This window comes from Nipponia nippon, unplaced genomic scaffold (genome assembly GCF_047370975.1).
Source record: "Nipponia nippon isolate SJK-2023a ecotype South Korea unplaced genomic scaffold, ASM4737097v1 scaffold_3, whole genome shotgun sequence".
NCBI lineage: Eukaryota > Metazoa > Chordata > Aves > Pelecaniformes > Threskiornithidae > Nipponia > Nipponia nippon.
Window position 1 is genome coordinate 56,048,948 of NW_028262347.1, and position 11,357 is coordinate 56,060,304.

The following is an 11,357-nucleotide window of genomic DNA, read 5'->3' on the forward strand; positions in this document are numbered from 1 at the left end:
TGCCCGGCCGCCCGCGGCCGCAGCCCGACGGGGAGGGCGGGCGTCCTGCCGCCCGGCGGCGGCGGGGAGCCTGGCAGAGGACTCGGTGAAGGACCTTCTCCGGTTTCCGCGGGAGGCTGTCAGGCGGCGGGGGAGCCGAGCCCCCCGCGCCTCGCTGGCCGCGCCGGCTCCCTCCCCCCGCCCTCCTCCTCCTCCCCCTCCTCCCCCTCCTCCTCCCCCGCTCCTCCCGCCCCGGTGCGAAGGGCTTTCGCTGCTTTTCCCTTTTCTGTCCTCCCCTCTCTCCTCCGCGGAGCGCGGTGCCGGGAGGCGCGGGGATGGGGCGGCCGCCGGCCCCCGGCCCGCCCGCCGGCTCCCGCCGCCCGCTGCCGCCGCCGCGTCCCCTCCCCGGCCGGCGGGAGGCGGCGGCTCTCCTCCGCCGCCCGCCTCGCCCCCTCTGAATTTCTGCCCGTCGGCCGATCCGGGGAGAGGCGGGGAAGGGGGTACGTCCCCTCGCACTTCCCCCCCCAACCTCTTTTTTTCCCCCCTTTTTTTGCCTCCCCCCCCCCCCCCCAGCCCGTTTCTCCACCGCGGGGCTTTTCGGCGGCCATGCGGCCGGTCCCGGGCGAGCGGCTCTAACTCGCCCCCTCGCCCGGATGGTCCCCCGGAGCCGCGGGCGGATGGAGCCGAGCTACGTCGTGGGTATCTGCTGCCTGGTGCTGCTGGAGCCGGGCCGGGTGTGGAGCGGCGAGCCCAGCACCGGGGGGCCCGGTGAGAGCGGGAACGGCAGCCAGGCACCGGCGGCGGAGACCACGGCCCCCGCGCCCACCGGGGCGGCACCGCCGGGGGGGGACCGCTGCCGCGGTTACTACGACGTGATGGGGCAGTGGGACCCGCCGTTCAACTGCAACGCCGGCATCTACCAGTACTGCTGCGGGACCTGCGGGTACCGCTTCTGCTGCCAGTTCAAGCCCGGGCGGCTGGACCAGAGCGGCTGCTCCAACTACGACACCCCCAATTGGGTCAACACGGGCCAGCCGCCCACCCGGGTGGACGAGACCCCCGAGGACCCCACTCGCGACAAGACCAACATGATCGTCTACATCATCTGCGGCGTGGTGGCCATCATGGTGCTGGTGGGCATCTTCACCAAGCTGGGCCTGGAGAAGGCGCAGGGTCCCCAGACGGAGATGACCGTCTCCAGGTAAAGGGGTCCAGTGTGTGTGTGTGTGTCCCACCCTGCTCGGTCCCCCCGTGGGTGGTAGCCCACATCCCCTTGCGTAGGGTGAGCCCCGGCTTCACCCTGGGGCTGCCAAGAGGGTGAGGTGATCCCCAAAACCCCCATCCTGGCATGCAGAGACACCAGGGGGGTGGGTTGGTTGCAGCCCCCCAACCTGTCCTTGGCAGGGAGGACTGCCAGCCAGGACAGCCTCCATGAGAAGGGGTGATTGTACACCTGTCCCCTCTCAAAATGACCTGCTCCGTCCCTTGAGGAGGCCTGTCCCAGGCTCAGGAGAGCCATCCCCACTGGCCAGTGGGGTGGGTGACATGGGAGCTATAGGACGTGGCTTCCCCCCCCACCCCCACCCCCAAACAAAGCTGTGCTTCCCAGTGTGTGAGGGAGGCAAGACCGGGTCCGGCTGTGCATGGGGTGACTCGGGACCGCAGTCCCCTTGGGCTCAGCCTCTCTGGCAGTGCGGGGGGAGAGGAGACGGCAAAGATAGCTCTGCCGTGGCTGCTGCGCCTCCTCGGTGTGTGTGTGCACACGTGTGTGTGTGTGTGCATGGGTGTGCACAGGTGCCTGCCTCTCTGCGCCGGGGTGGGACATCACCCTTGCAGGAGGTGACCGGGCTGCACACGCCCTGGGGCTCAGCCTCCAGCAGAAAGTTGGGCAGCCTCCCCCCGGCCCCCACGCCCTGCGGCTCCAGCCCCTGGCTTTTCAGCCACTCCTGGGGCTGAGCACGGGGCTGGCAGGGGGAAGGTCGGGGTGTCAGGCACACTTCGGCGTTGGGCACCCCCTGCGCCTCCCCCCGCTCCTGCCCATCTCCCGTGGCCGTCAGTGCATCTTCCCCTCTCCCTTCCTCCCCAGTCCTGGCTCCAGATACATGCTTCTTGTCCTGTTTTTTGCCCCCCCCCGCCCCTTGCCACACGGCCTCCCACCGGCTCCCAGCACTGAGGTGTCACGAGCGGCCCGACCTCAGCCCTGCAGGGTGCACCGCCAGCTTCCCTGGGGGCAGCAGGGTCGTGTGCCCGACCCTGGGGCACATGGGGACAGGCAGGAGGGGCAGGTGACCCCCCTGGCCTGGGGTGGGGAGGGGCAAGGCCAGGCAGGGTGGGGCAGGGCGTGGCAGGGCAAGGCAGGACGTGCAGGCAAGGGAGGGCAGGGCTGGTGGCCCCAGCCCCAGCCATGGCTCCACTGCCTCGCTTTCCCCTCGCTGTCATGTTGCACAGCTCCTCCACTTAGGTAGGTTTTTCTTCTCCCTCCTTTTTTTTAATTTCTTTTTTTTTTTTTTAACCGATCACATTCAATGAGTTTAACACTTCGGGGCGGCTGCCGGCAGCTCCAGCCTCCCCAGCGCAGCTCTGCCCCTGCGGCTCTGACTCAGAGCTGTCCCTCCTCAGCCTCCCCCGGGTGCACACGCGATGCACACGTGTGCACATGCGTGTGCACACACACACAGAGGACTGGAGCTGGGGCAGGTTGACCAAGGTGGTTATGCCATGGTCGTGCCATGGGTGCCCCGAATCGAAGGGGGAGGGATGGAGGGGGGACCCAGCAAGGGCTGCAGGGGCGGAGAGAGGGGCCGAGGGCTGAGCCGAATCCAGTACCTCACTGAGCAGCGGGCTGCACGCTCTCCTTCGCTTCTTCCCATTGAGGACATCAAGCCTGGCGATAAACCCATTTTTATGCCATTTTGTTCAGGGATTTTAGCTTTAAAAGAAAAAAAGGCAGGGCCGGAGGAAATTATTTCACTGGGATGATCAGTGAGCTGCCTTGATTGCACCCCTCAGCACAGATGCCCTCTCTCCTTCCCCTGGGGCGCCCGCCTCCACCTGCCCGCCTGGGGCTTGGGCAGTCATTGGGTGCTGCACCCCAACTCCGGACCTGCTGCACCCCATCCCCAGACCCACCCCACTCCTTGCACCCACCTGGGCACCTGGGGGAGCAGAGGCTGACCCCCCTGCTTGGAGGAAGGTCGTATCCGGGCATGGATGGGGGTCACAGGGCCCTCCTGAGCTGTGTGAGGCAGTTTTGGGGGGATCCATGCTGCGCCCTCCCCTTGGCGGGGAGCCCGGCTGGGTGCTGCTGCGAGCCTGCGCCTCCCCCCCCCCCCCGCATTGCCTGAGGAAGCGCTGGCACCTTGACAGGATCAATACGGCCTCCGCCAGCCTCCCTGCCTCCCGACTCCCCTTCCACTCACCCGCCGCCGTGTCTGTTTTTGGTCTCCCCTGCCACCTCCTGGGAAGGAGATACTGTGCTTGGGGAGGGGTCGGCTCCCAGGACACCCGGACCTGGGTCCTCATCCCCTGACAGCAGGTCTTGCCTTCTCCCATCACCAGCTGCCAGCGGGACTGCTGCCACTCACCGGGGGGGGGGTGTTTTCTGCGGGTAGCCTCAATTCTGTGCCGCCAGAGCCATGCGTTTCCCCATGTCCCCCCTCCCTCTCACTCATGCAAGTCTGAACTTCCCTGATGAGTTCAGGGAGATCGGTGCCTTTTCTCCCCAAAGCCACAGATGTTTTGAGCACTGGCATACGGACCAGGAGAAGGCAAGTTTTCCTCGCCTGCCTTTGTGGGACAAAATCAGAAGGGCACCTCCATCACTGCAGAAGTCGGGAGAGGTCTCACCATCTCCCGTGCCCCGTGTCCTTCTGCATAAGCCATGAGCAGCTCCGGTTCCACAGGGATGGTGACCGGAAAGCCATGGCAGGGCGGGAGTGGTGCGTCGGATGCAGAGCCCTGGGCACCAGGCAAGGCACCAGGCTGGCACAGCCTCTCAGGTGCTGGGCTGATGGAGACAGTGCCAGGGGCTGGGTACATAGCACAGGCATCCAAAAAGGGACGCTGTCACCTCCATCCCACTGTGGGCCCAGGCAATACGTTTCGTCGCGGTGCCTCCGAGAGAGCGAGGCTATTTCTGGCTGCCTCGCCCCTGTACCCACACACGGCCCAAGGCATGGGCAGTGCCACCTCGCCTCCCTCCCTGCGCCTCAGGTAGGAGCTTCTCATTTGCTCCTCAGGCACCGCATCATGGCCTCGGGCCAGCTCCCTGTTGCACGGCCGGCTTGGTTTCCATGCCCATCCCTCCCTCCCACCAGGGTTTTTCCGCTTCTGGGGAGCACTCCTGCTGCCCTGGGACGGCTCCCGCCACTGCTGCTTGCAGGCTTCCCATTTGGTGGGGGGGAGGGCAACCACTTCTGCACCTCCAGATATCGTTCATCATGGTCTTCATCCTGGTCCAAGCCCAGGAAGAGCAACCAGGTGCAGAAACCCCACTAGCTCCTCCCAGATGGAGACACCTGAGCCCTCATCCAGCTTATCCTGAGACCCCCACACCTTGTCTGCCTCCAACACAGCTTCTTCTCCTGGCTTTAGCTGCTGGTCCACCCAGGCGAGCAGGTGCCCAAGGGGCTGCAGCTATCTGGTGTGTCCTCCCTTTCCCATCCGCTTTCCTCCCGCTGGGCCTTATGGCAGCTCCCGCAAACCCCTGTCCTTTCTGCTCAGCTCACGCTTGGCACTCGTCCCCGGCACTCGCTCAGCCTGGCCAAACCCCGCGTTGAGTCAGGAACACCTGCCTGTGTTTTTCTTCAGGCCCTGGATCTCCAGGGACGTTGGCTCCTTGGGGGCCACCAGGATCTGGCTGTGCCCATCGCAGGAGACCAGGCACACACCCCAGACCTCTCCCCGAAACCTCCTGGGGAGGGAGATTGCAGGTTTTGGCTGGGGTGAACATCCCTATGGGAAGAGTTGGGCAAGGAGCAGCCTCCTGGGGGGCAGTGGGGATGCTGGAGAGGGGCAAGAGAGCCCACCCAGGGAGCAGGTGCCCTGGCAGCCACAGTAGCCAAGCCCCTGATGCTGGCTTTTCACGCTCTGGGTCCCCCCATGCTATCTGGGGTCCCAAAACCCGGCCCCACTGTGCATCTGACTGTGCCGGGTGTTTCTCTGGCAATGTTTCAGTCCGTGGCCATGCCTGTGGTCGATGCCCACGGTAGCAGGTGGTGGCAAAGACCTAGAAAAGGTGTTTGCAGGCAGCATGATGAGCCGTCACATGCCACCCTGGCTCTCTGGGGGATTGAGAGAGGGGACCCAGCTCCAGTAGGGAGGGAGACCTGGACTCCTGTCCCTGGACTGGACGCGATGTCCAGCCAGGCAGGCTTACTCCCACCACCCAATGCTTTGCCCAAGCTCCGTTACCCCCTGCTGCAACTGCAGTTTTGCAAAGGCACCTTGCTACCCGCAAGCCTTCCTGAGCATCCCTGAGTGTCCCACCCTTGCCAGGCGGGTGTCCCGTGGTGCCCATGCTGCTTGGTTGCATGGACAGGCACCCCCTGCCCCGAGCAGATGCACTGTAAGCCATGGGAAATGTCCCCCCCGTGAGGTGAAGGTGACACTCTCGCTGAGGGCAGAGGTGGCATGGCCGGCAGGGTGCCAGTCACGGTGTGCTCTGTGTCTCCTCCACCACCGCACCTCTGCTCCAAACCTCACCACCCCACTCGGCTGGCGGCTGCCACCTTCTGCGACCCCTCCAAGGGTTCACTTCAGCTCAGGGCAAAGTCACTTCACCCATCAATCCGTCATCTCTCCTCTCCTCTGGTGGCTGTGCTCCTGTCTCCTCCCATCGCTCCCTGTCCCCTTGCCCAGGACTTGCAGCCACTCTCCTGTTGGGCCTGCTGGGTGTGGGGCTTGGGCCTCCCAAAAGCAGGTCAGCCCCTGGGCTGGGGTGCTCTGCCAGGCCCTGGGTCCCGCTCCCACACGGGCACCTCCATTTCATGCACCGTGGCTCCCCCAGGGATGTCTCAGGAGCACTGAGCACTACATGCCAGCTCCTGCTGTGGAGCTGTCTTGGCCTCCGTCATCACTACTGCTGGATCTGCCTCTTCGCTTGGTCTCAGGGCTCGCGCCAAGCTGGTTTGGGGGACCTTGGTTGCACCCATTGGCATGACCAGGCTTGCCACAGAGGTGGCTGCACGCCCGTGCAGGCGAGTCTGTGCTCAGGCAAGCCGGGTGGCAAGCGACCTTCACACATGGCCTCATGCGCTCAGCATCCGTGTGTTTCATTGCAGACAGGCAGTGCAGGTTTAAAGCCGCATCTGCCGTGTGTTCCCCACCTCCATGTGCACCCTGGAGCCGTCTTGGTGCCACAGACTGCCAGGTGACCTAGGGAGATGTGGCCTGACCTTCCCCAAGCCCCCCAGCCATGGCACCAGGCTGGGGCTCATAAAACCCCCAAAAACACGTACGGGGAGACAGCAGCTCCTCAGCACGGTGTCACCCTCCAGGTCCACCTCCCCTGCACTGCACCGCCTGGGGACGGGAAGAGGGAAGGGTGTGCAGCCCCCGGGGGCCCTGCTGGCAGCCCTGGCCGGCGGCATGGCTCGTGGTGCAAGGGGCAGGGGTGAGTCCGGGTGTTGCTGGTGCTAAGGGCTCGTGCATGCTTCTCACCTCAGTGAAACAGCTCGTTAAGAGCTGCTCGTGCCATTATTGTTAATTGTTAACATCCACACACCCCGGGCGGTCCGTGCGGAGGGCAGGCTTATGAGAAAGAGCACTGATGGATTTATCTGGAGAGGAAGTCACAGATAAAGGATTGCTCAAGCTTCATAAATAGACCCGAGGGAAAAAAAAATAAAAAAAATAGGTCAAATCACATTGAACTTCCTAGTGAAACAAGCCTGTTTGAGCACTGGGCCCCGGGGACAGGCGAGAGCAGGCAATGGCCAGTGGGGAGGGGGCCGGCGAGCTGTGCACCCCAGGGAAGGTGGGAGCTGATGGGACAGCAGCTCCCCGGGTTGACAGTCTGTGCCCACGGCCTCGGGGGACTTGCACCCCCCCCCGCCCTGCGTGGGCACAGCCCACCGCCCACCCAGGCTTGTGCCCAGAGCTTCTCTGGGTGCAGCACCCATGGCCAAAGGAGCCTGGCTGGGCCCGGAGCTGGGGTCAGTCGGCTGCAGGAGGGCTCCTGGGGAGGTGCGGGGTTTAAATAGCTGCAGGGTGGAGGTGTCACAGCCTCCCCGTGCAGCCTGGTCCAGTGTTTGACCATCCTCACAGGAAAAAAGGTTGTTTCTTCTGTTCAAACAGAATTTCCTGTGTTTCAGTTTGCCCCGTCACCTCTTGTCAGCCTGGTGCTGCCCTCATTGCACCCTCCCTTCACATCTTCACGTACATTGATAAGATCCCCCTGAGCCTTCTCCAGGCTGAACAGCCCCAGCTCTCTCAGCCTCTCCTCATAGGAGAGACGCTCCAGTCCCTTCATCATCTTCGTGGCCCTTTTGCTGGACTCTCTCTAGTATGTCCATGTCTCTCCTGTACGGGGGAGCCCAGAGCTGGAGTCAGCACTTCAGGTGTGGCCTCACCGGTGCCGAGCGGAGGGGAAGGATCACCTCCCTTGGACCTGCTGGCAACGCTTTGCCTAATGCAGCCTAGGAGACCATTCCCCGCCTTTGTCCCAAGGACACATTGCTGGCTTGTGGTCAACTTGGTGTCCACCAGGATCCTCAGGTCCTTTTCCGCCAAGCTGCCTTCCAGCTGGTCAGCCCCCCAGTAGATACTGGCGCCAGGGGTTCTTCCTCCCTCATTTCAATTTGTTTGGCTCCATGAGGGTCCTGTTGGCCCAGTTGGAGATTAAATGATCCCAGGGGGGTTGTTACCCAGAGCTTCCCAAGAATGATGTGAAATGAACCCAAAGGGCAAGTGACCCTCCCTTGTAGCTTTGCTCTTGCCATTGCCCTGTGATGTTGGCTGGATCCAAACTGGGAGGCAAAATGTCCTGGGAACAGCCCTCGGGCCCCCCCGAGCATCCGCACCCCTGAGCATAACGCATTGCTTTCCCCGTTGTTCTCGCTGCTTTCCCTGGCAATTCCCTGCACTGGGTTCACTGGGCTTTTGAGCACTCCAGAGCCATGAGCTGACACATCCACCAAGTCAGGATTATTCCTCCCTTCCCCTCTAATTTGCATTTATGCACATTGAGTTTAATCTGCTGTTTTATCGTCCAGCCATTTGCTAACCATGAGCTCCTGCCGCAGCTCCCAGTGTGCATCTATGAGCCAACCAGAGCCTTCGAGGAGTGAGGCGTGCTGACAGTGAGCCAGGGATTAGGGACCCAAAAAAAGCCCCAGCTGGACACCCCTGCACCCTTGCAGTCATGTGGGCCTGGTCTCTTCAGGGGGAATGGCGGGTCTCCTCATCACGAAGCTCCATGCCAGCAGGAGCATCCTGTCCTGCCCCGGGACTTGCTGCTGAAGGCTGCAAAGCTGCGTGGGCATGCCACGCTCCAGCATCGCTGGTGTGCCCTGCTCCAGCATGGCCAGCGTGCTCTGCTCTGGCACCACGGCTGTGCCCTACTCCAGCATGGCCAGTGTACCCCGCTCCAGCATCGCTGGTGTGCCCTGCTCCGGCACCGCCGGTGTGTCCTGCTCTGGCACTGCCACCATGCCCTGCTCCGGCACCACTGGTGTGCCGCGGTGGGACTGCAGCATCTCTGTCCATGAATGTTAAACGAAATAGGGCTTTATCTTATGTAATGGTGTTTAACATTTAATGCTGTTACTTACAAGGATGGTGTTATGCATGGACAGCGCGTGCGCCAGAGGCCGCCGCTAGTTCATCCTCCTCCCCAAAGAGGCACAAGCAGCCTCTAATCCCTTCCTCAGGGTTTTCTCGGCTTTGAAGGGATGAGTTGAGATGTTGCCTCTTCTCCCCCTGTCTACCAGGCTCTCGCTCCTGGGGAGCATCCCCGAGGTGTTGTTCCAGCCGCCGGGAGTTTGGGTTCCTCTGGCTCGGTTTGTCATACCTGTGCAGCCTGCTCTGAGCCATGCATCTCCCTCGCCACCCTCACCTGCTGATGCTGCCGGCCCCGGGAGGGCTCAGCCCCAGCCAGACCCCAATTCGCTATTGGGGGGGTCTCGCCAGGCCCCGTGCAAAAGCTGGGTTGGGGGCCTGGGTGCACTCCTTGCTGCCAGCGGCCATTGCCTAGCCCCAGGCTGCCTGTCTCTGCCTCTAAAGAGGGAGGTTCAGGGCTGGGATGCATTGGTGGGGCCGGGGGAGTGGGGTATCGCCCTAATGGCCCTTCGCCCCCTCCCCAGGACGCTGACGGACCTGCTGAAGCAGCCGGGCCATGGCCCCTCCGAGCACATGGATGGCCTCATGGGGGGCGTACAGGTCCCGCTGGGCGAGGGGCTGGCCCGGGGGCCCCCCAGGAACGGCACAGGTAAGGCGCTGGCGCGGTGGGGAAAAATAAGTTCCCTTGGATGAATAAAGGCAGGGGGAGGGCGCTGCCTGCGGCTGAGCCCCCTGCCCGCCCGCCTCTGCCCCCCCAGACAAGCCGCCCTTGAACAACGCGGTGGTCGTTGCCCCCCCCCTGGGGCGGCCCCATGGCCACGGCAAGCGTCTGCCACTGGCCAGCAGCCTGGCCCTGCCGTCCCCTGCCTACGCTGCCTACGCCACCCTCAAGGCTGGAGGTGAGTGCCGCTGACACGTGGGCTGGGATGGCGGCCGGGGGGGATGCGGCCCGTGGACCCCACAGAGGGGTGGGAAGGGGTGGGGGGCTCGCAGAGGAGCGCGGGCAGGACAAGCACCTCAGTCCCCCAGGGCTCTGGGGGCGGCTGGGCAGAGGCTCTGCAGCTCCCCCACTGCCCCACCGACCTGCTGCGCTGCCCAGCCAATCAGAGCTCAGGATCCCCCATGGACCTACTACATTCCCCAGCCAATCAGAGTTCAGGGTCCCCCATGGATCCACTGCACTCCCCAGCCAATCAGAGCTCAGGATCCCCCATGGACCTACTACATTCCCCAGCCAATCAGAGTTCAGGGTCCCCCATGGATCCACTGCACTCCCCAGCCAATCAGAGCTCAGGATCCCCCATGGACCTACTACATTCCCCAGCCAATCAGAGTTCAGGGTCCCCCATGGATCCACTGCACTCCCCAGCCAATCAGAGCTCAGGATCCCCCATGGACCTACTACATTCCCCAGCCAATCAGAGTTCAGGGTCCCCCATGGATCCACTGCACTCCCCAGCCACTCAGCATCCAGGATCCCGCACAGACTTGCAGCACTGCCACCCAATCAGAGCCCAGGATCCCCCATGGACCCACAGCACTCCCCAGCCAATGGGTGCTCAGGATCTCCCCAAACCCTACAGCACTCCCCAGCCAATCCGTGGCCAAGATCCCCCCACTCCTCCGGCAATCAGCCCCCAGGATCCCCCCCCAGCCCCTGCTCCCCCCGTGCCGTGGAGGGGGTGTCCCTGCGGGGGTGACACCGCACCCCTGTCCCCACAGAGAGCGCCCCCGAGGACTTCTACAGGCGGTTCGGGGGGCCGGAGGCACCCCCCGCCGGCACCCTGCCCTTCCCCTCCACCGAGGCCCCGGCGCTACCCGAGGGCTGCCCCACGGCCAAGGCCAAGGGCCCCAAGCTGGCAGGGGGCCCAGCCTTCCCGGGGGGCTGGGATGGGGGCCCCCCCCGTGGCCCCCGCCGGCCCGGCCTGGCCACCCTTCGCCCTGAGGCGCCGCCCGAGGCTTTCGGCCCTGCCACCCCGCTGTACGGCCAGCCCCCCCGGCACCTCGCCACCAACAGCAAGACCGAGGTCACCGTCTGATGGCCGGCACCATCGGGCACCAGGGCTGGGGCTGCCCCCTCGCCTGAGCGTGGCTGACGGCCTCCCCCGGGGGCAGCCCGCTGGAGCAAAGCATCATCGGTCCTACGTAAACCATGACGGCTGGCCATGGCGGGAGATGCGCCGTCCTTCCTCTCCGGAGGATGGGGGCTGCCGGCTGCACTTCACCATCGAGGAGGCACCGTGGGCCAGGCTGTCCCTCTCATCCAGGCAACAAGTTTCAGCCGTTCTCAGCCTGCCCCATGAAGAGGCTGAGCCAGGGGCACAACGGTGGAGCAGTGCGCTGCTCAGGGGACGGGGGCTGACGCCGGACAGACCACAGCCCCCAGGGATGGGGGGACACATCCTGCTTGGGCCAGGCACCCCCACCTAGCCCCTATCACCAGGCAGGGGAAGAGCAATGGACTCAAAGCACCATCCCAACACTGCCGGCAAAGCCCAAGCAGCCTCTTTCCCTCCCCAGCCTCCCCTTCCCCACTGCCCCGGCCTTCACCTTGTCAATAAATAATACATCAAACTGTATGGCCTCAGTGTGGATCAGCT

General features: G+C 64.1%; 1 protein-coding gene across 1 annotated transcript; it reads left to right on the forward strand.

Moving 5' to 3' along the window:
• The first annotated feature begins 562 nt into the window (after nt 1-562).
• SHISA8 (shisa family member 8) lies at nt 563-11,282 on the forward strand. Its single transcript, XM_087766872.1, has 4 exons — nt 563-1,180; nt 9,282-9,406; nt 9,516-9,656; nt 10,480-11,282. The coding sequence occupies exons 1-4, from the start codon at nt 633-635 to the stop codon at nt 10,794-10,796; spliced, it is 1,131 nt and encodes a 376-aa protein (XP_087622998.1). The 5' UTR covers nt 563-632; the 3' UTR covers nt 10,797-11,282.
• The last annotated feature ends 75 nt before the right edge of the window (nt 11,283-11,357 follow it).

Coding starts and splice junctions, on each gene's coding strand:
- SHISA8 (XM_087766872.1), top strand. CDS start 633: ATGGTCCCCCGGAGCCGCGGGCGGATGGAGCCGAGCTACGTCGTGGGT. Junction 1,181..9,281: donor ACGGAGATGACCGTCTCCAG/GTAAAGGGGTCC, acceptor CCCCCTCCCCAG/GACGCTGACGGACCTGCTGA. Junction 9,657..10,479: donor CGCCACCCTCAAGGCTGGAG/GTGAGTGCCGCT, acceptor CTGTCCCCACAG/AGAGCGCCCCCGAGGACTTC.